The sequence below is a fragment of the Melospiza georgiana genome, chromosome 4 (genome assembly GCF_028018845.1).
Source record: "Melospiza georgiana isolate bMelGeo1 chromosome 4, bMelGeo1.pri, whole genome shotgun sequence".
NCBI classification, from domain to species: Eukaryota; Metazoa; Chordata; class Aves; order Passeriformes; family Passerellidae; genus Melospiza; species Melospiza georgiana.
The window spans coordinates 483,501-510,948 of NC_080433.1; the positions used below are offsets into that span (position 1 = coordinate 483,501).

At 62.3% G+C, this 27,448-nt stretch overlaps 1 protein-coding gene across 1 annotated transcript in view; it reads right to left on the reverse strand.

Annotated features, from left to right (window-relative positions):
- Positions 1 to 27,448, reverse strand: part of SND1 (staphylococcal nuclease and tudor domain containing 1) — a 77,695-nt gene that overhangs the window by 35,008 nt on the left and 15,239 nt on the right. Inside the window, exons 10-11 of the mRNA XM_058022474.1 lie at positions 22,685 to 22,798; positions 3,303 to 3,392 (exon numbers count right to left, since the gene is read on the reverse strand). Of these exons, the coding sequence (XP_057878457.1) occupies positions 3,303 to 3,392; positions 22,685 to 22,798 (204 nt within the window). The remainder of the gene's footprint in view (positions 1 to 3,302; positions 3,393 to 22,684; positions 22,799 to 27,448) is intronic.

Below are 27,448 nucleotides of genomic sequence, written 5' to 3' on the forward strand. Positions count from 1 at the left end.
CTCCGGCGCATTCCCGGGAACAGCACCCGGATCCCGGCCGGGAACAGCACCCGGATCCCGGCCGGGAACAGCACCCGGATCCCGGCCCGGGAACGGCACCCGGATCCCGGCCGGGAACAGCACCCGGATCCCGGCCCGGGAACGGCACCCGGATCCCGGCCCGGGAACAGCACCCGGATCCCGGCTGGGCACGGCACAGCTCCCCCAGGGATGGGTCCCCATTGTCCCCAGCCCCGGCTGCATCAAGAATTGGGATCTTCCCAAAATCCCCCCGCCCCGGCATCGCTGCTGTGCCAGCTCTCCCAGAGCTCCCAAGCTCCCCTGAGACGCAGGAAAAATTGCCCGACATTCCAAAAATCCTCCAGTGTGCCAAAGTCTTCCCTCTCCCCGGCACCGGGATGGTGTTCCCAGGGAGAAGGCTTTCCCTGGTCAAACCCATCCCTGTTTTATCCCAGCCCGGGTCCCCAGCAGTGCTGGCACCGGGACTGCTGCTGCTGTAGCCCCAAAGGAGAATCCCTGGAAGCATCTGCGGGGACCAGACAGGTGAATGCCCTGGAAAACCACCGGGAAACCACTCAGGGCTCTGGAGATGGGCAGCATTCCCAGCTGGGATCAGCCTTCCCAAAAGGGATGGGGTGGGAATGATGGGACACAGGGATGGGACAGGATGGCGCACAGGGAGGGGACCCTGGGATGGGACACAGGGATGTGACACAGGGATGGGACACAGGGATGGGACACAGGGATGGGACACAGGAATGGGACACAGGAATGGGACACAGGGATGGGACACAGGGATGGGACACAGGGATGGGCACAGGGATGGACACAGGGATGGGACAGGATGGGACACAGGGATGGAACACAGGGATGGGACACAGGGATGGGACAGGATGGGACACAGGGATGGGGCACAGGGATGGGACAGGATGGGACACAGGGATGGGACACAGGGATGGGGCACAGAGATGGGACACAGGGATGGGACACAGGGATGGGACACAGGGATGGGACAGGATGGGACACAGGGATGGGACACAGGGATGGGACACAGGGATGGGGCACAGGGATGGGACACAGGGATGGGACAGGATGGGACACAGGGATGGGACACAGGGATGGGACACAGGGATGGGACACAGGGATGGGGCACAGGGATGGGACACAGGGATGGGACAGGATGGGACACAGGGATGGGACACAGGGATGGGACACAGGGATGGGACACAGGGATGGGGCACAGGGATGGGACACAGGGATGGGACACAGGGATGTGACACAGGGATGGGACACAGGGATGTGACACAGGGATGTGACACAGGGATGGGACACAGGGACGGGGTCCTGGGACGCCCCAGGGAGCCCCTCCTTTCTTCCCCCCTGAGAAGCTGGCAGGGACGGGGCAGCACCGCCTCCGTGCCCAGGGAATTTCCACCCCGGAGCTCTCCCTTGCCGGCTCCGTCCATGCGAGCGATTAATCCCAGAGTTAATTAGGGAAGAGCCGCGATCCATCTCCCGCCCCGGCGCAATTATCCGGAGCGGCTCCGCGGCGCAGCAGCGCGATCGATGGGCGGAGGAGCCGGCCCTTCCGACACGCTCCACGGATTTATTCCACAAATCCATAGCGGCCTGGGCAGCCGGCGCCGGCCCCGGCTCGTCCCGCGCCGCCGGGCAAATTCCAGCGGCTGGGAAGGACACGGCGGAGCTGCGAGAGGCTCCGGCACAGGAGCCAACATCCCCAAATCCAGCCCTTATGCGCCATGAAAATCCCGGCCTGGAAAACTCCCCCTGCCCAGGAATGAGAGGGCAAGAGGGAAAATGCGTTGCCTTCCACCCCTTCCCAGGGAACAGGGAACTCAGAGGTGCATTCTGGCATCCCAGCTCCTCTCCCAACAGCAGCTGGAGGAAAAGGAGCCGTGGCAGCCACAACAGGGATGGATCCTTCCTCATCCCCCCTCAGTGCTTTCTCCAGAGGGAATTATTTTGGAAAGCCATGTCAGGGCTGACCCAGCGCTCCAGCAGGATGGGATGGGATGGGATGGGATGGGATGGGATGGGATGGGATGGGATGGGATGGGATGGGATGGGATGGGACGGGGTGGGATGGGATGGGATGGGATGGGATGGGATGGGATGGGATGGGATGGGATGGGATGGGATGGGATGGGATGGGATGGGACGGGGTGGGATGGGATGGGACGGGATGGGATGGGATGGGATGGGATGGGATGGGATGGGATGGGGTGGGGTGGGACGGGGCGGGATGGGATGGGATGGGATGGGATGGGATGGGATGGGATGGGATGGGATGGGATGGGGTGGGATGGGATGGGATGGGATGGGGTGGGATGGGATGGGATGGGGTGGGATGGGATGGGATGGGATGGAATGTGTCCATGAGGAGCCTCCCAAGGCACAGGGAAAGGATCCATAAGGATGGGCCCCAGAGCGATGGGGATGGACGGAGCTGCTGAGGCAGGCCAGGAACCAGGGCAGGCTGAGCTCCCTGAATGCCAGAACTCCTTGGAATCCCACAGCTCCTTGGAACAGCCAGGCACCCAGGGCAGGCTGAGCTTCCCTAATCCCAGAACACCCTGAAATCCCAAGGTCACCCTCCGAAGGCACCAGTGCCAGAGCCAATTCCAATCCCTGATCCAACACAGGGCACAGCAACAGCGGATGGCAGAAAACTGGGCACCAGTAACCCCGGAATGGCTCAAACTGGGACCACACTGAGGTGCCAGAACCCCATTCCAGACCCAGTGATCCCATCACAAATCCTGCCAACACTCCCACATTCTTTTCCAACTCCAGAAAGCATCAGATTTCCCATTAAAAAAATCTCCCAAGCTGCTCTTTTTCCCTTTCCCTATTTTTTCGGACTGCCCGGGCAGGCTCCGAGCTGGAAAGATCCAATTAGGCACCGGAGCAGCCCCGACGAGCAGCAACGGCCGCGCCACGAAGGGAATTGATTTTATTTGACTGTTTTATGAGCATTGGAAAATTGCATCCGGAGCGTTCGCTCCGCTGGTTAACACATTCCTCATTCCCGGAATTGCTCTGAACCAGCCTCGGAAAACAGCCAGGGAAACAAAGGGAGAAGCCAGGCGGAATTCCCGGGAAATGGGGAGGGCAACGCCTCGAGGGGCTCTCCAGCCTTGGGGGCATCCCCGAATTTCCCAAGGAGCCACACAGCAGCACGGGCATCGGACTCGTCCCCTCGTCCACTCCCTCATCCTCACCGTCCCATCCCTTGTCCCCTCACCCTCAGCCCCACCCCAGCCGCGCCCCTCCCTCCGTACCTTCTTCCCGATGAGTTTCTTGCGCAGGAATTCCCGGGCCTCGAACATGTAGGGGATGTCGTAGAGGGGCCTCAGCTTCCTGTTCTTGTCCTGTCGAGAGAGGGGACTCGGGTCAGGGCATTCCCAAATCTGTTCCATTACCCCCCGCCAGTCCCAACATCCCACAGGAGGAGGTGCCAGCAGCCCCTGGTGCCAGGTTGGACATTCCTGAGTGACAGATCCACGAGGGAAGGGGATGATGCAATTTGGAGTGGGAGTGACCAGGGTGAACCCCCTGGGGTGTCCAACCCTGTCCAGGGGCATCTCCTGGAGTCACATTCCTGCAAAGGCTGAGCAAAAAGGGGAGACTCCCAAAGGAAATGGGGATTCAACCCAACGCAATCCAACACGACCCAAACATGACCTGAAGTGACCCAGTGTGACCCAAAGAGACCCAACACAACCCAGTGTAACTCAACGTGACCCAACATGAAGTGACCCGAAGTGACTCAAAGTGACCCAACACAACCCAGTGTAACTCAACGTGACCCAACATGAAGTGACCCAAAGTGACTCAAAGTGACCCAACACAACCCAAAGTAGCCCAACGTGCCCCAACAAAAACCAACAAAATCCAACCCAATCCAGCCCAACCCAGACTCTGCTCTGCTCGCCACCACAGTGCCATGGGCTGGTGAGGAAATCCTGGAAAAGGGGGAGATCAGGCCAAAACAGCCAGAAATGGAGGAGCAGAGTCAGACAGAGCAGGAGAGGGCGGACACGGGCGGCGGCACTCAGCTCCTCCCTAATGAACGAGGCTTTGGCAGAGTTTATTGTCCTTGACGCTGCTCATTGCCAGACTGCTCCTTGGGGACATTTCCTCCTCTGCCTGCATCGACCAGGGATGGGAACGGGATGGATCCTCTGAGGGGATCCCCAGGAACCCACAGACAGCACAAGGGATGGGAACGGGATGGATCCAGAGAGGGGATCCCCAGGAATGCTCAGCCAGTGCTGGGGATGGGAACGGGATGGATCCAGAAAGGGGATCCCCAGGAATGCACAGACAGTGCTGGGGATGGGAATGGGATGGATCCAGAGAGGGGATCCCCAGGAATGCACAGAAGTGCTGGGGATGGGAATGGGATGGATCCAGAAAGGGGATCCCCAGGAACCCACAGCCAGTGCTGGGGATGGGAACAGGATGGATCCAGAGAGGAGATCCCCAGGAACCCACAGCCAGTGCTGGGGATGGGAACGGGATGGATCCAGAGAGGAGATCCCCAGGAATGCACAGCCAGTGCTGGGGATGGGAACGGGATGGATCCAGAGAGGAGATCCCCAGGAACTCACAGCCAGTGCTGGGGATGGGAACGGGATGGATCCAGAAAGGGAATCCCCAGGAACTTTGGCACCTCCTGCCCCCACAGCAGGTCCCAAAGGAGATTCCAGGTGCTGCTCCAGCCCCTGGAGCTGTGGGAGCTCCGAACAAGCACGGAGGAGCTACCGTGGCACCACCAGCCCCTCTCTCTGCCCCTTTCCAGGGGAGCACAGCTCCCCCTTTCCAAACTTCCAGCCCCTGCCCACGGGCTCCTGGAGCATTCCCAGTCCCCAAACCCTCGGGGTGACCCCGGACCCTTCCATCAGTGGGATGTGATGGGTCCGGGCCCTGAGATGCTCCCGCCCTCCCCAAGGTCACGGCAGAGCTCCGACACCGAGCGCGGCTCCGCGCGGCAAAGCCCTGCGCAAACACTAATTAATCCTCACTAACGAACTCCAAATTTATGGCTTAGTTAAGTGTCTGTCTGGCACAGGCTGTTAAATCCCTAATCCCATCCCAGAGGGCAGGAAGCAGGACAGCAAAGCCCTGGGTGGCCCCGGCACCTCCGGGCAGTGCTGGGGGCTCAGGGGCCGGCAGGGAATTCCTGAGGGAGCCACGGGAGTGGGATCTGAGCCCTCCCCAAAGCTCCTCTGGGTCTGCAGCCACTGGGACCATCCCAAAAAGGGACCACCCCAAAAAGGGACCATCCCAAAAAGGGACACCCAGCACAGACCCCACAGCACCACTGCCATTCCTAAGCCATACTGGGATCCACGGTGCCATCCTGCCCGTCCCGGATGCGCCATGGAGGAGGGATCTGAGCCCTCCCCAAAGCTCCTTCAGAGCAGATCACAGGTCTGCAGCCATGTGAGACCACCCCAGAAAGTGGTCCCTCCAAAAATGAGTCACCCCAAGAAGGGACCATCCCAAAAAGGAGTCACTCCAAAAAGCGACCACCCCAAGAAGGGAACATCCCAAAAAGGAGTCATCCAAAAAGGGACGACCATCCCAAAAAAAGGAGTCACCCCAAGAAGGGGTCACCCCAAAAAGGGGGTCACCACCACAGGCACCCCAGTGCTGTGCTGGGACCCACGGCTGCACCATTCCAGCCCCGGATGTGCTGGTGCTGACCCAGCCCTCCCATCCTGCTGCTGCTGCTGCTGCAAAATGCCAATTCCCTCTGGGAATGCTCCCCGCACAGGCTGGCAGTGCCAGGAGCAGGATAACGGGAACGTTTACTGCCCAGCCCTGCCGCCCCCTGTCAGCCCCATTAAACGTGGCTCTGTTGTCCCACAGCAGTGACACTCCCAGCGCAGGGAAAGCAGCAGCTGACGGCTCTGGGAAGCCGTTCAAGACCCCGGACGCTCAGCGGAGCTTTCGCAAATAAACACGAGAAATCAATGGAACAGCGGGAAGTCAACGGAATCCCACAGCCGGCAAACTCCGGCAATTTCCGACGCGGACAAGGATTGTGTTGGGTCTAACCCATTTTCCGAGGCAGGAGCTGGATCCCAACAATGAATCACCTCGTGAGCTGTGGCTGCTCCATCCCCGCAGTGTTCACATCCAGGCTGGACAGGGCTTGGGACAGCCTGGGACAGCAGAAGTGTCCCTGCCCGTGGTGGGACTGGATGGGCTCTGAGGTCCCCTCCAGCCCAACCCAACTCATCCCAACCCATTCTGGGATCCCACGATTCCATGAAATGCCAGTCCCGGCTCTCCTCGGCTGCTGGAGAGAGTCATCAGCCACTGAGAAGTTAATTAAGCCCAGGGATCTGAGGCTCACTTAATTAAAGGTGAGCAGCGAGGACGTCGCTCCATTAGCGACGGAGCCGGAGCTGCATCTTCAGGGAGCTGCCGGAGGAGGGAGGGGGGCACCCGCTCCCTTCCCTCCTGGAACACGGAGAATTCAATCCCAAACCTGATGGGAATGCTCTGGTTCGTGCCAGGCTGGGGAAGCCGGGCAAGAAAGCAACTTTTTGGTTCCAGTGAGGGACGGAGCAGCTTCAGAGGGGGATGAGAGACCCCTGAAAACAACTCCCCACGGCCCAGAACAGCCAACAGGTGACAGAATTCCAGCTCTCCTCTCCAATTAACAGCGTTACACAGGGCAGGGCCTAATTAAGGTCTGTTTCCAGGGAAGCAGCAGCCCGTATCCACTGCCAGAATTCCTGGGGGACACTGACCATGGAGTGCTGCCATTCCCAGCTGCTGGGGGTCCTGCTCCCAGCCCCAGCCCCTTCCCACGGGCACAGGGTGGGGGTGATGACGGATGCAGGCACAGCTGGAGCAGCTGGAAATGCTCCAAGACCCGAGATGGCAACTCCAGCTCCACATTCCAGGGCTCTCCAGGGACTCTGCAGCCCCTGAGGGACCCCAGGATGGGGGGAACCTGCTCCATTCCCCTTGTGGGAGAAGGATTCCACCCGGAGCAAGAGAGGCTCCTGGGAATCCATGGAGTTGCAGGCTCCTGAAGCAGGGAAGGGGCCATGGCTCATCAGCGGTGTCACGCCACGCTTCACCCTCGGCTGAACCCGCCTGGGATGTGCCAGGTGGGGAATCCATCCCGGAGATCCATCCCAGAGGCCTGACAGGGAACAGGCAGCGGCTGGAACACGCATCCCACTGATCCAGGGGTGCTCAGAGCAGGGGGAATGGCCCGATCTCCTTGGGATGAGCCAGAGCTCCCGGCTCCCCATGCAAAGATTTTGGGGTTTTCTCCCAGAATTCTGGGTGCCAACACCCAAGGGGGTCCCCAGCAGCGCCGAGGGGACCCAGAGCCTGGTGGCACCGCGGGATGGCAGGTGGGGAGAGCCCCCCCGTCCCTGCCAGCGCAATTAGGGAAGCTCATTATTTGCAAAGTAATTAGCAGAGCTAATCAACTCCCAGCGCCAGGGCGGAATGAGCGGGAGGAGAGCGGGAGCTGCCAGCTGGAAACGCCAGGGCTGGGAGGGGACCCGGGGACACTGCAGCCCCCAGGGTGGGCAGAGCCGAGCGCTGGGGAAACATCCCAGCCGGAGCAGGAGAGGCCCCAGGGAGCTCCTGCTCCCGAGGCAGGGAAGGGGTGATGGCCCATCAGGGTGTCACACCACGCTTCACCCTGGGCTGAGCCTGCCCGGGATGTGCCGGGTGGGGAATCCATCCTGGACGTCCATCCCGGGGCCGGCAGGAACAGCAGCAGTGCTCAGGAGTTGCTGCTCCTGGGAAAGCTCCCACAGCTCCCTCCCAGCACCCCTGAGCCCAGCTGGGCTGGCAGTGACACCGGGAGCGGCGAGGGACAGCCCTGAGGACGGCAGGGATGTGACATGCATGGGGATGGAGATGAGCGGCTCCCAGTGACATCCCGGTGACATTCACAGGCAGCCCCAGGCAGGTGCTTGCTCAAGGAGCGACGCCTCAAGTGGGCACTTGGCCTCTCCAGCCTCTCCAGCCTCTCCAGCCTCTCCAGCCTCGCCTGCTCCACTGCTCCTGCTCCCTCCTTGTCCCCACTCGCAGCTGGCGCTGCAGTCCCCGAGAGCCACTCGAGTGGCAGGAGCTGGGCAGTGCTGGAGCCTCTGATGGCACCGGGGCACACAGGGCACAGCCAGGGGCTGGCAGGAAAAGGGCAGCACAGCTGGAGAACTGTGGGATAACTGAGGCTGGAAAAGCCTCAGAGCCCACTGAGTCCAACCATCCCCAGCACTGACAAGGCTGCCACTGATCCTGAAAGGGCTGGGCAGCCCTTTCCAGGAGGATTTTCCCCAAAATCCACCCTGAGGCTCCCCTGGCCCAGCCTGGGGCTGTTTCCTCTCTGGAGACTGTCCTGGGGCTGTGACTCCAGTGCCGACCATCCCCACTCCCAAACACAACCAGAGCCGCCCCGATCCTCCCCCAGCAACCCCATAGCATCAACATTCCAGCTGGGAGACCACAAAGAGGGGTACAGGGCTGCAAACAGAGGGGACAGGACCCCAAAGTGGGATACAGGACCCCAAATGGGGGGTACAGAACCCCAAATGGAGGGAACGTGACCCCATGGCCAGGACAAAGCTGGGGTCAGGACAGTGACCCCGAGAGCCCGGAGTGGCACAGCCCCGGCTCCAGTGGGATTGATGCTCCCGTGCCAGGCTCTGCTCCCTGCCCGCTCCAGGACATGCTGTGCGTGCCCATCCTCATCATCCCGGGCAGGGATGAAGAGCCGGGGAGGCTGGGCTGCGCCGGGAGCTGGAGCAGGAACACCTCAGGACAAATGGGAACGGCGGGGAGCGATGGAAGCGACGGCACGGAAATAACCGGGGCTGCTTCAGCACAACGCACAACTATAAATAATAAAGTTATAAATTATAGAATCTGGGCATCAGGGATTGAGCTGGGTGGGCAGGGACCTCACAGCCCCTTCAGTGCCACCCCTGACGTGGGCAGGGACACCTCCCACTGTCCCAGCCTGGAGAGGAGAGGGATCCAGGGAGAGCTGAGAGCCCCTGGCAGGGCCTGCAGGGGGACTGGGGACAAGGCCTGCAGGGACAGCACACAGGGAATGGCTCCCACTGCCACAGGGCAGCCATGGGTGGCATCTTGGCAATGAGGAATTCCTGCCTGGGCTGGCATTGCCAGAGCAGCTGGGGCTGCCCCTGAGCCCTGCAATGCCCAAGGCCAGGCTGGACACTGGGGCTGGGGCAGCCTGGCACAGTGGGAGGTGTCCCTGCTGTGGCAGAGGTGGCACTGGAGGCGCTCTGAGGTCCCTTCCTACCTAAAACATTCCATGGTTTTATGATTCCAACACTCCTGGCTGAAGAAGAACTGGGGAAGAATCCCTCAATTTGGGCTAGGGTGCTGACAGGAGCTCCTCAAAGGGGTTTCACCCCACTGGCAGCTCTGTGCCAGCCCCAGCCTGGCCCCAAACCCCTCCGTGGGGGCAGCAGGGTGGGCAGGGCCCTCCCTTTGCAGGGAATTACTGGGGAACATCCCAGCATGGCACTGCCCCTCCCAGGGGATCCATCATCCAGCAGCGCTTGGCTCCGCGCCCCTCTCCGGGGCTGATGAGGAAACTGAGCCATCCCAAAACATCCTCTCCTTCCACAGATCACTCGTGCTTTTCCCTCCCTCATTTCCCCGCTGCAGCGCTGGAATTTGGTGTTGAACCAGCCCGGCTTGCCCGGGAGCTCCCAGGGAGGCTGAGATCCCTGCGAGAGCTGCGCCAGCCCTGCTCCAGGCACCCAGGATCTCCTGCATAAACAGGAGACACCGCTCTGCTGCTGCTGCTGCAGGGGTCTTGTCCTTGTCCCAGCCACTGGAATTCATCCCCCCTCAGGAACGAACTGCCCACAAAAAGGTGGAAATCACAGAGCTGGATTTATGCTCAATACCCTTTGGCTGCTGGAATGCAGATCCTCAGCAGCAGCACCTGCAACTGGGGCACAGCATTCCAGGCATCCCAAACCAGGCCCTTGGAATTGGGGGAGGCGTCCTGGACACCCCAAACTGGGTACCTGGAACTGGGGAGCTGTATTCCAGACACCCCAAACTGGGCACCTAGAATGGAGGGGTGCATCCTGGACACCCCAAATTTGGCACCTGGGACAGAGCACTGCATCCCAGACACCCCATCCTGGACACCAGGAATTGGGGTGCTGCATTCCAAGCATCCCAAACCGGGTACCTGGAATTGGGGGATGCATCCCCACCCCTGCCATGGTGGGAGATGCTGGCTCCGGGCTGCCCTCGGCCCAGAATCCGGCTGGAGCAGCCTCGGGATGTGCCTTTGCAGGCACCAAGGGGATGTGGCTCTGAGGGCCACGCGGATCTGGGAATCCAGCAGCGTTTTGGCTGCTCCGCTCCCACAGAGAGGGAAAACGGGGTCAGCGTTCCTGGAACAGGGATGATCCCGACCCAGGGCCTGGCTGTGGGACACTGTGACACCGGGAGATGCCTCTGCTTCCCAAAACCATCACCGAGGGGACGGGGACGGGGACAGAGGCAGCAGCTGCTGCCAGGCACGGCCATTTCAGGGAAGAGCCTCCACACTGTCCCCGCTGCTATCCCGCGTTTCAGAGGATAACTGCAGCCCCTGAGGGATACGCAGCGGGGCTGTCCCTTCCAGCCCTGCCTGCCCTGGATCCGGGGTCGCGTGGGAGGGGACTGGCCTCACTCCCGGCCCCTCCTGTCCCCGCTCCCGGCCGTTTCACTGCCGTGGATCCTCCTCCCACACGGCCCCGCGGGCACCGGGACCCCGAGCAGGGTCAGGGCAGCGCTGGGGAGTGCTGGAACGCGGGAGCAGCCCAGAGCCCAGCCCAGAGCCCAGCCCAGAGCCCGAGCTGCACCGAGCGCTCCAAGCCCACCCGCACGTGACGGAGGGAAGGAGGAAAAGCAGCTGGAGAAAAGTAGGACAGCGGGGCCGGGAGCGAGGGAAGAGCTTGGAAGGATGGAGCTGCCTCCCCTCTGCGGGGCCTGGGACACAGGACAGCCCGAGCTGTCACTGTCAGTGTCACTGTCACCGTCACTGTCACCCCTGCCCTGCTCACAGCACGCTCTGAGACCCCCTCGCCAACCCCAGGGGGCTGCACTGTGCTGGCGGGTCCGGGGAAAAGGCAGCACGGATCTGCCAGCCACGGCACGAGCAGGTTCCCTGGCACAGGCAGGATGGATATGTCAGCCACAGCATGGGCAGGATCCCTGGCACAGGCAGGATTGATCCATCAGTCACAGCACAGAGAGGATGGATCCATTATCCCTGGCACAGACAGGATGGATCCATTATCCCTGGCACAGGCAGGATCCCTGGCACAGGCAGGATGGATCCATTATCCCTGGCACAGACAGGATGGATCCATTATCCCTGGCACAGGCAGGATCCCTGGCACAGGCAGGATGGATCCGTCAGCCATGGCACAGACAGGATGGATCCGTCAGCCATGGCACAGACAGGACCCATGGCCCAGCCCCAGTCCCTGGCACAGCCCAGGTCACCTCCAGCACACCCACAGTGACACTGGGGCCATGCCAGGCCACGCCACCCCTGTGCCAGCAGGGCCCAGCCCTTCCTCACCACCAAGCCCTGCAGATCCAGGGCAGCTCCTCCATGGAAAGCCCTTTCCAAGGGTCCCCACAGCTTTGCTCCTTGCACTGGGAATTTTGGGGGGTTCTGAGGTGCTGCCAGTGTCACCAAGGATGGCCAGTGCCACCAGAGCCCAGGAACTCGAGCTGGGGGGGGAAGGGGCTGTGGGGGCTGAAGGTGCCCCCCAATGAGGGACGTTCCCAATCCATCCCCCCCTCACGTCTCCAAATGTCTGGCACTGAATGCAGCCGGTGCTAATGGAGGGGGAATATTCATGATTCCCGATTCTGGGAGCGGCGCCGGCAGAGGTGCAGCAATGGGGGTGTTCCCGCTGCTCCCACGGCTCCAACCCCCAGTGCTGGGGAGGCTCCCGCTCCTGAGCACGGAGGGATGGGTGCCCCGGGATACACACAGAGCCCTGGCTCCAATGGGACCCCCTGGGACCACCCCGAGCTGGGAATTGGGGGTGGGATGTGAGCCTGGGCCAGGCCTTTGGGCTGGAGCTTCCCTGTGCTGTGCGGATGGAGCTGCGGCTGTGCCCTCCCTGCCCCACTGGGTGATGGCACAGTGTGGCCCAGCTCTGTCCCCAGGGTCCCCTCGGGCTGGCGACCGGGCAGGACCCGGGGCAATGCCGGAGCTGTGCCTGCTTCCCACCCGGAGCTGGGAGATGGGAAGGGAGCCAGTGCAGAGGCTCATCCCACGCTAAAATCAGGGATCGATTCCCGAGGCACAAGGGCCGGAGCATTAATTGCAGAGCTCAGCTCTGTGCCAGGACCGAGGCGCTGCTCCAATTCAGCGCAATTTCCCATGCGCTGAGGAATTCCAGCAGCTCCCGAGGAGCTCAGAAGGTCAAAGCTCCTCTCTCCCAGCAGCGTTTTCACGCTCATCCAGCCGAGCGGCAAACAGCCGGGCATGGGCACGGACCAAGCCTCTGGAGCGGCTCCCGGAGCGCGCCAGGCTGGAGCAGCATCCCCGGCAATGCGAGCTGGCAGGTGCCTGGATCTCCCTCCAAGCATCGGTGTCACAACACCAGGCAGGAATTACAACAGAGGAATTGCAGCACTTAGCGGGGAGCGGCTGGGGAAGGATCGCGCCGGCTCTCCGGGGATTATTCCTGCCACGCGGCAGATCCCGGGCTCGGCGGCAGCAGATGGGCCGAGCGCGGCCTGCTCGGAGCAGCGCGGCCCCGGGGCCTCCCGGAGCTGCTGCCTCATGCAAAAGCTGCTCCGTAATTGCTGGCAAGCTCCTGCCCAGCTCCCCGGCCGGCCGGCTGCTCCAGCACCAGCCCGGCTCCTGCTGCCGCTGCTGCCTGCTCCCGCTCCGCCGCCGAGCTGCTGCTCTCCGAGCCATGAGCAATTTCCTGGGATGCCAGCAGCTGTAATCCATACAGGAACCCAACTGTGCCAGCTCGCAAATGAATCCGACCCGGAGCAGGCCTTGTACCTGGCGCTGGCAGCTCCCCTGGGAGCCGGCTCCGCAAATTTGGACATGGGCAGGGAAAACGCTCCCGAGGCAAAGCGGAGCCCTCCCCCGGACCCCCCCAGCCGGAATTTAACGCCCTGCGCTGCCGGGAGCCGCCGTGCCGCAATCCAGAGGCGCGGGTTAAACACCGAAGGGCTGCCTTTCCAGCAGGAATGACTTTGGGAGCGGCAGGAGGCTCGGCAGCAGCAGATGCAAGCAAATCAGTTTTTCCCGGCGCAGCACTTGCTGCCCGGAGGGCACATTCCAGGTTCCCAGAACATGCTGACTGCACTCGTCTTCTCCCTGGAAGCGACTGCAGCTCCCATTAAATATTGATCCGGGAACTCCGGTGCCCCCGCGCCTCCTCTCCCCGGCTCTGCCAATATTTAGAATCCATTAAAGTCGCGTGCGGAGCACTCGGAGCCGCGGCGGCTCCGCACCGGCCACGCCGGCAAATCAGTTCGGTTACACAAGCCTGGATGAGCTGCCATGATCCCTGTAGCTGTAATTTAGCGGGAGCGGGCCCGGATGAGTTCATGGCTTTGTTCCTCGTTAATCTTTCATGCTCGTTGAGTGCGGAGCAATTTGTGTAGTACAAACCCTGCGCCACAAATCGCAGCCACGACCTGCTCCGCGCGCATCCCGCCCGGCATTCCCAGCGGGACCACGGCCCTGGATTCAACCCTGCATCCCGGGAATGGCTCTGGGACTGTCCTCGTGGCACCCACAGGGACAGGGAACGGCTCTGGGACTGTCCTCATGGCACCCACAGCGACAGGGAACGGCTCTGGTACTGTCCTCATGGCACCCACAGGGACAGGGAATGGCTCCCGGGACTGTCCTCACAGCACCCACAGGGACAGGGAACGGCTCTGGGACTGTCCTCATGGCACCCACAGGGACAGGGATTCATCCCCAGGAACAACTCCTGGGACTGTCCTCATGGCACCCACAGGGACAGGGAACAGCTCTGGGACTGTCCTCATGGCACCCACAGGGACGGGGAACGGCTCTGGGACTGTCCTCACAGCACCCACAGCGACAGGGAACGGCTCTGGGACTGTCCTCGTGGCACCCACAGGGACGGGGAACAGCTCTGGGACTGTCCTCACAGCACCCACAGCGACAGGGAACGGCTCTGGGACTGTCCTCGTGGCACCCACAGGGACAGGGAACAGCTCTGGGACTGTCCTCATGGCACCCACAGGGACAGGGATTCATGCCTGGGAACGGCTCTGGGACTGTCCTCACAGCACCCACAGGGACAGGGAACGGCTCTGGAACTGTCCTCATGGCACCCACAGACACAGGGATTCATCCCCAGGAACGGCTCTGGGACTGTCCTCGTGGCACCCACAGGGACAGGGAACAGCTCTGGGACTGTCCTCATGGCACCCACAGGGACAGGGATTCATGCCTGGGAACGGCTCTGGGACTGTCCTCATGGCACCCACAGGGACGGGGAACAGCTCTGGGACTGTCCTCATGGCACCCACAGGGACAGGGATTCATGCCTGGGAACGGCTCTGGGACTGTCCTCACAGCACCCACAGGGACAGGGAACGGCTCTGGAACTGTCCTCATGGCACCCACAGACACAGGGATTCATCCCCAGGAACGGCTCTGGGACTGTCCTCGTGGCACCCACAGGGGCAAGGACAACAAGGTGGGGACACATGGGGGTGTTCAGCTGAACTGGGGATCCCTGGCTCCTCCAGGCTCGTTACCAGAAGGATCATGGAATGCCGTGGGTGGGAAGGGGCCAAAGGGACCCTCCAGTGCCACCCCTGCCGTGGCAGGGACAGCTCCCACTGTGCCAGGCTGCTCCATCCCGTGTCCAGCCTGGCCCTGGCACTGCCAGGGATCCGGGGCACCCACAGCCCCGCAGCCCCAGGGATTTGTGCCGGCGCCTCCCTCCCTGCAGAGGGTCTGGCAGAGCCCACCCAGCCATTCCCGCCTGGCAATCGCTGCCGGTGCCAGCCCCTCCTCCCAGCCCTCGCCTGGCAGGGCTGCGGCATCGCCCGCGCTCCCGAGGGTGCCAGCGCAGCCCCTGCAGGCCCAGGAACGTTCCCAGCTCCCGGCGAGGCGCTGCCAAGCCGTGCAGCCGCCCTCTTCCCCAAATCCAGCTGGCTGCTCCCTGGAAAAGCTCCCGGCGGACACCTGCAGACCATCTGTCGAGCGGCACCCACCGAGCGGGGCCGGCCCCAGGCTCTCCTTGGGCATCCAGGGTGGCGCGGAGCCGGGAGCAGCAGCTCTTTTCCAGGGATGCAGCAGCTGGCATTGCTAAAAATGGGTGGGACGGGATCTCTCCCAGCTCCTTTCCCAGTCCTCCCACAGGGTTATAAATCCAACTGGAACGGCCTCAAAAGCTGAGCTCCGGGGGCTGGGCCGGGCTGCCCTTGGCCCCAAGGTCATTTCCTGCCCTTCCTGCCTCCGGCAGGGCTGGCAGAGCTCCAGGCAGGTCGCTGGTACAGAGCCCTTCCAACCCCACGGAAATATGCCAGGAGCCAGCGAGGCACAGGGAAAGCAGCAGAGGGCTTTGACAGGCGTGGGTAAAATGCTCCCTGAAACCTGCTGGAATGTGGCAGGAGGAGCAGCCCCATCCACCACCCCTCCCAAGGGAATGAGGGACACGGAGCAGCCACGAAAAAATTCCCAGCGCACAAAAATCCTGAATCCAGGAGTCAAACCCTGGCACCTCCTAAAGCAACTGGAAGCCCAGAGCCCTGGAGTCACTGGGATCTGCAGGACACAGAGTGTCCAGAGAGCCAGACACAGCCATGGGAATCCCACGTGGCACCGCCACCAGGAGCACCCTGGAACATCCCACGTTCCAGCTGGGATGCTGATCCCTGGTGGTCAGGGTCCCACGGGAGCAGGGCCTGGATGATCCAGCAGCTCCCTGCCTTTGGAATCACAGCAGAAAGCCAAGAAACCTGCATGCAGCTCCTCCGAGAGCTGGGGAAAAAAAATATCCAATCCCAAATCCATCTGTTCTCCCTCTTTCTGAAGCCATTTCCAGCTTTCCTGTGCTGCCAGCTTTTCCCTGCCGGGGTGGTGGCAGCTCTGGGAGGCTCCAGAGCAGGCAGAGCACCAGGATCTCCCATCCCAAATCCTGGCCAGAGGGGCCTGGGGTCCCTGCCCAGCACTGGCGTAGGGCAGAGCGACAGGAATGAGCTGCCATCCAGGGGAAACACGGAAAACCAGAGAGTCTCAGCTCTGCATCCCTGGAAAAGACATCTGGAAGTGTCCCGGTGCCATTCCGACAATCCCTGGAGAAACCCCACGCCTGCAGTGCCAGCCTGAGCTCGGCTGTGCAGGTGGGACCAGGGACTCCTGCAGCAGCTGGGAAAGGAGCTGGGATATCTCTGCTCCCAGTCCCACTTCCAGGGCTCCCAAAAGCCCCCAAAAGCAGCTCCAGGTCCCTGCTCCAGCCGGGGGCACTGCCCCAGTTCCAGCTCCCCGGCTCCCAGCCCACCCCCAGCAGCCCGCCTGCTCCCTGCTCCTCCCGTTGAATCAGGATCCATGTGCTCGGCTCCCCCTCCTCCAGAGAATTCCCAATTAAGAGATCAATTTAGATAAATTGGGGATTGGAGCAGATTTGTGCTGCAACTGCCGCAATCCAGAAAATTCCGCCGGAGCGGCTGACGGGGCCTGGAGCGCGGCTGTCCAAGGGAACGAGCTGGAGACTGGAAAAGGGAATGGAAATATCCCAAATATCCAAATATCCTCTGGGAACTGTGGCGGCACCGACAGCCAGGGAAGCTCTGAGGCAGAACCAGCACAGCTGGATCCAGCAGTCCTGAGCCCCTCTCGCTCTTCATGGGAACTGGCTCTTCCTCCATCCCATGGAACTGCCAGACACGGCCCAGCTCCGCCTCTGGATGGATCCAAGGCCAGCAAAGTGCCCCAGGGAACAGCATGGATCCATCTCCAAAATGGACGGATCCCAAACCCCACCACAGCTTCAGCTGCACCTCAGGAAGGGCTTCCCTGCATCCACAGGCACCTGGAGCATCCCAGGGGCTGGAGCATCTCACATTCACAGCCCCAGATGTGGGCTGCATCCCAGGGAGGTTCCAGCCTTCCCAGGGAGATTCTAACCACGTCAGAGAGAGGTTCCAGACATCCCAGGGAGAGTCCAGCCATCCCAGGGAGACATTCCAGCCTGCCCAGAGAGAGATTCCAGTTATCCCAGTGAATTTCCAGCCATCCCAGTGAGTTTCCAGCCATTCCAGTGAGTTTCCAGCCATTCCCGTGAGATTTTCCAGCCATCCCAGTGAGTTCCCAGCCATCCCAGTGAGTTTCCAGCCATTCCAGTGAGATTTTCCAGCCATCCCAGTGAGTTTCCAGCCATTCCAGTGAGTTTCCAGCCATTCCAGTAAGGGTTCCCAGCCATTCTAATAAGAGTTTCCAGCCATTCCAGTAAGGGTTTCCAGCCATCCCAGTGAGTTTCCAGCCATCCCAGTGAGTTCCCAGCCATTCTAATAAGAGTTTCCAGCCATTCCAGTAAGAGTCTCCAGCCCTTCCAGTGAGATTTTCCAGCCATCCCAGTGAGTTTCCAGGCATCCCAGTGAGTTTCCAGCCATCCCAGTGAGTTTCCAGCCATCCCAGTAAGGGTTTCCAGCCATCCCAGTGAGTTTCCAGCCATTCCAGTGAGAGTTTCCAGCCATCCCAGTGAGTTTCCAGCCATCCCAGTGAGATTTTCCAGCCATCCCAGTGAGTTTCCAGCCATTCCAGTAAGAGTTTCCAGCCATTCCAGTAAGGGTTTCCAGCCATCCCAGTAAGGGTTTCCAGCCATTCCAGTAAGGGTTTCCAGCCATCCCAGTGAGTTTCCAGCCATTCCAGTGAGAGTTTCCAGCCATCCCAGTGAGTTTCCAGCCATTCCAGTAAGGGTTTCCAGGCATCCCAGTGAGTTTCCAGCCATCCCAGTGAGTTTCCAGCCATTCCAGCGAGAGTTTCCAGCCCTTCTAATGAGTTTCCAGCTATCTTGATGAAGACTCCACCCATCCAGGCGAGGTTTTCCAGCTGTTCCCCCACCCCACAGCAGCAGTGCAGCGCCTGGAGCAGCAGGAGATCCATCTCCACCCCGACCCGAGACACTCCCAGACAGAGCCGAGCGCTGGGGACGCTCCCGGCCGTCGCTGCCGGGATCCATCCAGCGCTGGGAGATGAAAGGCTGGAGATGAAAGGCTGCAGGATCCCATCACACTCCGTTTTCCGTCTGTCACTTCCCATCTCCTCCAGCCGGAGCCGTGGGAGCAGCAATTAGCGCTCGGCGGGTCGGGATGGGATTCCCGACGGAGCTGCGATATCCCGGGGCTCCTGCTCCGGCACGGACGAGAGGCTGGGAGAGCCCTCAAAGGGGGGAAAAGCCTTCCAGGGGAGCCTGCAATCAGCCCTGAACTGTACTTTATGCATTTCATATTTTATATTAAATAAGGGTATGTATGCTCCTAGAATTCATATGGATGCCAGCATCGCTGAGGCTGGGAAAGCCCTCCAAGGTCACCGAGTCCAAGCTGTGCCCAGTCCTCACCTTGTCTCCAGCCCAGAGCCCTGAGTGCCACATCCAGGAATTCCTTGGACACCTCCAGGGATGGGGACTCCAAATTTCCCCTGCCAAGGCCTGACCCCCCTTTCTAGGGGGAAATTCCTGCTGATTCCACCCTGAGGCTGTTCCCTCTCCACTGTCCCTGGGAGCACAGCCCAAACCCCTCCACTGGTGGATTTTCAATAAATCCAGGCTCAAATGTTATAAATACTCCCATGGACTTGCTGTAAATCCTGACACATTCCACAGAGGTGCCCACAGAGAGATGTCCATGCTGATATTTGATCCATAAACAGATGTGTCCACACTCCCTGAGCTCCAGATCCACGTCTGGAAAGGCAGCTGGGATGGGGGTCCCCACCCTGAGCCCCAGCGAGGGTGGGTTTGGTCCCTTGCGGAACTCTTGGATGTTTTTACCGTAATTTTAACTGCTGGTGTGGAAGGGAGGAGCAAACCCATCATTAATTGCACTGCCAGGTAATTAATGACAGCGCCAGGGACGGAAACATGACGGAGCCACGGAAGGATGAAACCCAGGGAGAAATAATTGGATTTAACAGGAGCATCCCAGGCCAGAGGGACCCCGGTGGGGCAGAACTGGGACCAGTACAGGACATAAAACCCCCCAGTCTGGATCCCAGGCAGGGCTGACACAGACACAGAACCTGGACCAGCCCGAGGAAGAGGAAGCAGAGGAGGCAGAAGGAAGCAGCTCTTCCTCTGAGGATTTGAAATTCCACACTTCCTGCCCCCATAAACCCTGGATGTGCCCTAAAGGCACAGCTGATCCCAAATGCAAATCCCAATGCATAGGAACAGCCAGTTACGGACACAGAGCAGCCACAGGGCTGCGATCCGGGGACCTCGGGGCGCTGGGATGTGACACCGGGGTGCTGGGAGGGGACATTGGAGTGCTGGGATGTGACACTGGGGTGCCAGGATGCGACATTGGAGTGCTGGGATGTGACACTGGGGTGCCAGGATGTGACAGTGGAGTGCTGGGATGTGACACTGGGGTGCTGGGAGGTGACATTGGAGTGCTGGGATGTGACACTGGGGTGCTGGGATGTGACATTGGGGTGCCAGGATGTGACCTCAGGGTGCTGGGATGTGACACTGGGGTGCTGGGAGGGGACATTGGAGTGCTGGGATGTGACACTGGGGTGCTGGGATGCGACATTGGAGTGCTGGGATGTGACATTGGGGTGCTGGGATGTGACACTGGAGTGCTGGGATGTGACCCTGGGGTGCTGGGATGTGACACTGGGGTGCCGGGAGGTGACATTGGAGTGCCAGGATGTGACACTGGGGTGCCGGGAGGTGACATTGGAGTGCTGGGATGTGACACTGGGGTGCCAGGATGTGACACTGGAGTGCTGGGATGTGCCACTGGGGTGCCAGGATATGACACTGGGGTGCTGGGATGTGACATTGGAGTGCCAGGATGTGACACTGGGGTGCTGGGAGGGGACACTGGAGTGCTGGGATGTGCCACTGGGGTGCCAGGATATGACCTCAGGGTGCTGGGATGTGCCCTTGGAGCGCTGGGATGTGACCCTGGAGTGCCGAGATGTGACCTCAGAGTTCTGGGGCATTGAGGTGCCAGGATGTGAGCTCAGGATGCCAGGGACGCACAGGGACACCCCAGACCGGGGCACAGACCCCACAGTGCAGGGATTCGGGAGGAGCTGCCCGGCTCCGGGGCCCATCCCGGAGGATTCCCAGCGGATCCATGGGGCGGCACGGCACGGCACGGCGGGCACTGCCTCTCTGCAGCCTCCTTGGAGACTGTGACTGCTCCCAGGGCATCCCGAGGGGACCCCGCAGCTCCCGGCCCCGCCAGCCCGTGCCAGAGCAGCAGCAGGAAGAGGCAGTCTGGGAAGGCATCCATACCTCCGCGTGGCCAGAGCGAGGCGGCGTGCAGGGAGGCAGGAATTTCCAAATTCCCGTTCCCACAGCAACGCGGGGTCACCTCGGGAGCCGTCGCCCACCGGCACGGCCAGGCTGGCTCGGATGGAAAACAGCCTGGAAAAGGTGGGTCTGGAGCAATCCTGGCTCGGCCCCATCGTGGGCACGGGCAGGAGCCTTCCCAGGAGCCTTCCCGGCATCTCTAGAGGCTCTGAAGGAGGAGCAGGAGGAAGAGGAGGGATGTGCCAGGAACAAGGCAGGCGCTCCGAGGGTCTCGGGAGCTCCGTGATCCCACAGCTCTGAGTGTATCAGCCGTGGTGGAATGCAGTAACAGAATGCTTCTCCCTGCCCTGAGGAGCCCCTGCTGGACTGGCATCACCGAGAGACGGCAGGAAATGCCCAGTTCTGCACCCCCAGAGCTGGCCCAGAAAGGGACACAGGGATTGGAGCCACATCCTGGCTCCCAGAGCAGCTCCAGAGCTCCGAGGGGGATGGAGACTCTGCGAAGAGGGATCAAGCCCTCATTCCAGTTTCTGGAACAGCTCCAAATCTGTGAGCAGGGTCAAGGAGCCTCTGTGTGACACAGGAATCAAACCCTCATCCCAACTCCTGCAGCAGCTCCGGAGCTGTGAGGGGATGAGGGAGACTGGACACAGGGACTGATTCATCATCCTGACCCCTGGCACAGCCCTGAGCTCTGGGCACAGTCAGGGACACTGTGTGTGACACAGGGACTGATCCCTGATCATGCACAGCTCTGGGCACAGTCAGGGACGCTGTGTGTGACACAGGGACTGATCCCTCATCCTGCACAGCTCTGGGCACAGTCAGGGACACTGTGTGTGACACAGGGACTGATCCCTCATCCTGCACAGCTCTGGGCACAGTCAGGGACACTCTGTGTGACACAGGGACTGATCCCTGATCATGCACAGCCCTGAGCTCTGGGCACAGTCAGGGACACTGTGTGTGACACAGGGACTGATCCCTCATCCCAGCTCCTGGCACAGCCCCAGAGCTCTCGGCAGGGCCAAGGGCACTCATGACCAGGGCCATGTCCCGTTCCCCAGCCCAGCTCTGGAGCTCTGAGCAGGGTCAAGGACACTCCCCGTGCCCAACCCCAGCCCATCCCGGCGCTTTCGTGTCCCTGCCGCGCGCTCGGATCCAGCTCCAGCAGCGCCGGCCTGAGAGAGCTCAAACGCAGAGAGCAGGGACCAAGCTGTGCAGGAACAATGTGACTTTTGCAGCCCTTCCCAACGTTCCAGAGCCTGCCAGGAACCCATCGATCCCGAGCCGCCGGTCACGAGCCAGCCCTGGTGTCCCTCGGAGCGCAGGACACGGCAGCTGCTCCTCTGGGTATGGGGAGTCACAGAGCCCAGCCAGCCCCACAGCCCAGGGGAAGGGAAAGCGAGCATTCACCCCGTCAGGAGCAGCTGCACGGCCTCCCGTGCCCGCCCCACGAATGGGGACACGAGGGCGTGAGGCCACAGGCACCGGCATCCCTAAGGAACATCCCAGCAGCTGGGAGCGCCCACGGAACACGGGGGAAACTGAGGCAGGACAAGAGGCACGGAGCCGTCTCCCTGCAGCCACCAGTGCACGCTCCAGCCCTTCCCAGGCCCCCTGCATCCCACGGGGTGGGCTCCAGCAGGAAGGGAAAGGGGGCACGGGCATCCCAGGGGGAGCAGGAGCCTCATGGGAGGGGGCTGCATACAGAGCCCACCCTGCCCCTGCCCCTGCCCGCCCCCTTCCCATCCCGCTCCCATCCCCTCCCTGTCCCTGCAGTGTCCCCTCCTTGTCCCCTATCCCCACAGTGTCCCCCGGCACTGTCCCCTCCCTGTCCCTGTCCCCACAGTGTCCCCCGGCGATGTCCCCTCCCTGTCCCTGTCCCCGCAGTGTCCCCCGGCGCTGTCCCCTCCCTGTCCCTGTCCCCGCGGTGTCACCTGGGCGCTGTCCTGTCCCCGCAGTGTCCCCCGGCGCTGTCCCCTCCCTGTCCCCTATCCCCACAGTGTCCCCCGGCTCTGTCCTGTCCCCACAGTGTCCCCCGGCGCTGTCCCCTCCCTGTCCCTATCCCCGCAGTGTCCCCCGGCGCTGTCCCCTCCCGGGCCCTGTCCCCGCGGTGTCACCTGGGCGCTGTCCCCCTCGAGCCGCGGGGGCCGGATGCTGGACAGGTGAATGGTTTTGTGGTCCCCGGAGTTGAGCTTCACCACGATGGCGTCGGCGTTGAGCACCTGCATCACCTGGGGACAGAGACAGAGCTGAGCGTGGGGACAGCGGCCACCCGGGCACAGCGAGGGCCAGGTGCCACCGTGACACCGGCCCTGCCACCCTGGCTGCCATCCCCAGCACAGGAGCAGCCCCAGCCCCAGCCTGGCTGTCACCAGCGGCTCCTGGCACGGTGACACGTGGCACACCAGGGCACTGCCAGCCGTGTGTGTGCTGTGCCGGGGCTCAGCCCCTGGGCTCCATTCCAGAGGCAATTCCAGAGGGGCAGGAGCAGCAGCTGGACACCGGACAGGGGATGAGGAGAGAGCAAGGACAGCCCATGGTGGGAGCAAACTAATCAGGATCATAAAGTCAGGGAATCCTGGAATGGTTTGGGTGGGAAAGGACCCCAGAGCCCCTGCAGTGCCACCCCTGCCATGGCAGGGACACCTCCCACTGTCCCAGGCTGCTCCAGCCCCAGTGCCCAGCCTGGCCTTGGGCACTGCAGGGATCAGGGGCAGCCCCAGCTGCTCTGGCAATGCCAGCCCAGGCAGGAATTGCTCATTGCCAAGATGCCACCCATGGCTGCCCTCTGGCAGTGGGAGCCATTCCCTGTGTGCTGTCCCTGCAGGCCTTGTCCCCAGTCCCCCTGCAGGCCCTGCCAGGGGCTCTCAGCTCTCTCTGGATCCCTCTCCTCTCCAGGTGAGCACCCCCAGCTCTGCCAGCCTGGCTGCAGCCAGAGGGGCAGGAGGATCCCAGTGGGGCTCAGGACACACGTGTTTAGCACCCCCACTTCTCCAGCCCAGCTGAGTGGAGTCACTGGCTATTCCCAGGGCAGGACAGGAACCTTCCCCTGCCTGCTCCCAGCACAGCCCAGTGCCCCCAGCCCAAAAGGCTCCCACTGCTGCTTTTCCAGCAGGATCCCAATCCCACACATCCACAGGGGAGGCAGGAGCTGAGCCCACTGCAGCCCTCCTTGCCCAGCAATCACACCCGCCCCTCCCAGCGTGCTGGGCCGGAGGGAGAGCAGCATTTAAGGAATTCTGATCTGAGCAGACACCACGGGGCACGGCAAAGCCCTCGGGAACGTCCCGGCCTCTCCCGGCTCGCAGCTCCTGCATGTTTCCTCGGCAGGAGCAGCCCAAAGCCGTGCGCCTGCCAAGTGGAGTAATCCAATCTCACGCTCCAGGGCATGCAGGGGCGAGGAGGGAGCGGCCTCTCTCCTTCCTGCCGCCCAAGACTCGGGAAAAGCAGGATGCGAAGCGGAGCCGCTGCAGCCAGGGCAGGGCGCTGCGGGTCAGCTCCGGGGGCACATCCCGCGCTCCATTACACATCCAGCACATGCTTCCCCGGCAGCCGCGGTCACATCTCATTTGCTCCCTGGCAGCAGGAGGCAGCAGCCGGACAGCGGCTCCCGGAGGGCGGCCCGGTCCGGTCCGGTCCGATCCGATCCGATCCGATCCGTGCGGGACGGGCCGGGCCCCGCCGGCCCCCAGCGCCCCTCCCCGGCTGAGACGGCATGCAGGACACGGGAGGCAGGCAGCAGCACACGGATGCAGGACACGGGAGGCAGGCAGCAGCACATGGATGCAGCAGGACATGCATGTAGGACATGGGATGCAGCAGCACACGGATGTAGCAGGACACGGAATGTAGGACATGGGATGCAGCAGCACATGGACGTAGCAGATGATGGGATGCAGCAGGACAAGGGGTGCAGGACACAGAGGTAGCAGGACATGGATGCAGGATGTAGGATACAGGAGGCAGCAGGACACGGATGGAGCAGATGATGGGATGCAGCAGGACTTGCAGCAGGACACAGATGTAGGACACAGGATGCAGCAGGACACGGCACCTGGGACATTGTGTCTCCCAGGCAGGACAGAGCTGGGGGGCAGCAGGAGCCAAGAGGGACCTCCAGAGTCCCTGCAGGGCCCTGACCCAGTTACAGAGGGTCCCTGCAGGACACAGAATGCAGCAGGATACGGGATGCTGGAGGACAAGGGACACAGCAGGACGTGGGGCACAGGACAAGGGACACAGTACACGGGGCACAGCAGGACATGGGACACAGGACAAGGGACACAGGTCATGGGCACAGCAGGACATGGCACCTGGGGCCAGGGCTCCCGTGGGATGCCAGTCCCAGGCAGGACATGCAGGGTGGCACGAGGGGCACGCCCAGGTGCCCACCCTGCCTGGGCAGCCGCTCCCTCCTCTGCTGGAGGGTCACAGGGGGTGACAGAACGGTGACAGAACGGTGACAGAACGGTGACAGAGCAGCGACTCAGCACCGCCCCGGGGCCGGGGCTTTTGTCTCCCCCACGCCGGCAGCCCGCTGCAGCCACTTCCCTTATCCAATATTTATTGTGGCTTCTCCTGCCTGCGAGAGGCCCTTTGATAACGGGATTGGAGGGATTATTTTTTAAAGCTCTGCAGCTGTTTCTTGCAGAGCCAGCACGCTCCGGCTGCGCTCCCCACGTCCCCCGGGCTGGGAGCAGCGAGGGCAGCTCCGGAGTGTCCCTGTGGCACCGGCCACCCCGGTCAGCCCCATGCCACCGCCGCTGCAGGGCAGGGAGCCCGCAGCCCTCCCCTGTCCACATTCATCAGGGAAGATGCTTTTCCTCACTGCAAGAGCTGGGCCAAACAAAGCCTCCAGTTTTCCACCCCGGGCTTTGCTTGTCCCCATACTGGGGGCACACAGGGAGGGAGAACTGGGACCAGTAGAGGACACAAAACCTCCCACTCTGGGTGCCCTGGGCAGGGATGGCACAGACCCAGAGCCTGGACCAGCCCGAAGAGGAGGAGGAGGAGGAGGAAGCAGCAGAGGGAAGCAGCTCTTCCTCTGAGAATTGGGAATTTCACCATTCCAGGGCTCTGGCAGCACAACCTCACCCCCACAAACCCTGGATGTGCCCTAAAGGCATAGCTGATCCCAATCCATAGGAACAGCCAGTTACACACACAGAGCAGCCACAGGGCTGCAATCTGGGGACTTTGGAGCACTGGGATGTGACCCTGGGGTGCTGGGATGTTACACTGGGGTGCTGGGATGTGACCCTGGGGTGCTGGGATGTTACATTGGGGTGCTGGGGTGTGACCCTGGGGTGCTGAGATGTGACACTGGGGTGCTGGGATGTGACATTGGGGTGCTGGGATGTGACATTAGGGTGCTGAGATGTGACCCTGGGGTGCTGGGATGTGACCCTGGGGTGCTGGGATGTGACACTGGGGTGCTGGAATGTGACATTGGGGTGCTGGAATGTGCCCTTAGGGGGCTGAGATGTGACCCTGGGGTGCTGGGATGTGACCCTGGGGCGCTGAGATGTGACATTGGGGGCCAGGGATTCCACCTTTAGGGCTGGTTTCCCTGGGAGCTGGGGAGGACAAGGAGCCCCGTGCCTGGGGACCACGGGGACGTGTCCCCAGTCCCAAAGCTGCTGACTGCTGTGCTCCTAGGACAGCATCCCTGTCCCGGGACAGCACCCACTCTTGGGATGCACAGGGAGCATCCCCAAAGCTGAGGGTGACCTCCTGCACCCCAACAAGCACAGCGGCACTTGGGGAGCCAGAGCCCAGCGCCAGGAGAGGCTCGAGTGTCCCCCCACCCCAAAAGTGTCCTTTAGAGGGGTTTTGGCAGGGTCTGGCACTCGGCTCAGCCCAGGAGCAGCTCCCGGGCTCGGCTCTGGCACATCCCCCGAGCTCGGGGATGGTTTGGCCGCGACCAGAGCTCCCAGCAAGGGGAATAAAGCCCGGGATGGTCAGAGGAGCCGGGCCGGGCTCAGGAGCGAGGCAGGGCAGCAGAGGGGCGGGACACGGCCCGGGGGCTGCCGCAGCCCCCCCTGCAGAGGATGGCTCCAGCCCAGCCCGGCTCCGCAGCAGCGTGTCCCAAATCCCGCTGCTCCCCGAGCAGCTGACGCAGGCATTTCGGGAGAGAGCCTCAGCCCCTCTGACATCGCCCTTCCTCTCTTTTCCCCTCGCCCCTCACCAGCCCCACAGCCGCGGGCTGGCCGAGCCTCCCCGGCCCAGCCCTGTGCCCCCAGCGCCGGCAGCCGCAGCCAGAACCAGCCGGAGCCCGTTTGCCGCGGCTCATCAACGGTGCAAAGGCAGGTTGGGATCTTCCTCCTCCTCCTCCTCCCCCTCCCCTCGCAGCCCCTTCCAGCAGCTCCTGCGTCAGCTCTGCCGCTGCGAACGAGCCCCGCTGTGCCGAGCACGGAGGCGGCTGCGGCGCCATCCCTGCCCGCCCGCTCCGTGCCACCGGTACCGGCACCGGCACCGGGACGGGCCGAGCCCGGGGAGCCGCACGCTGCCCAGCTGCGGGCCCCGCGCTGCCGTCTGCCCTCCTTCTCCCTGTCGCTTGCGATTCCGGGCGCGGGGAAAAACAACAAAAAGCCCCCAGAGTGACACCGAAATGCGGGGGCGCTGCGACTGCCAAAGGCCAAATTCCAGAGCCCCGTGCGAAGAGCAGGAGCGACCCAACAGGCGGAGAAATGCCAGTCTCCTCCCCGAAAAGCAGGACGCGGTGTTGGCTGCCTTTGGGGGCTCCCGGGGACCCCGCAGAGCCGGGCAATTGGGGGCATCCTGCAAACTCTGCCCCCCAACCCACCCCACAGCACCGGGGGTCGGTGCCCACCATTGCCAGGGGAAAGCCGGATGCCATCGCTCCCGGGCACGGGGGGCAA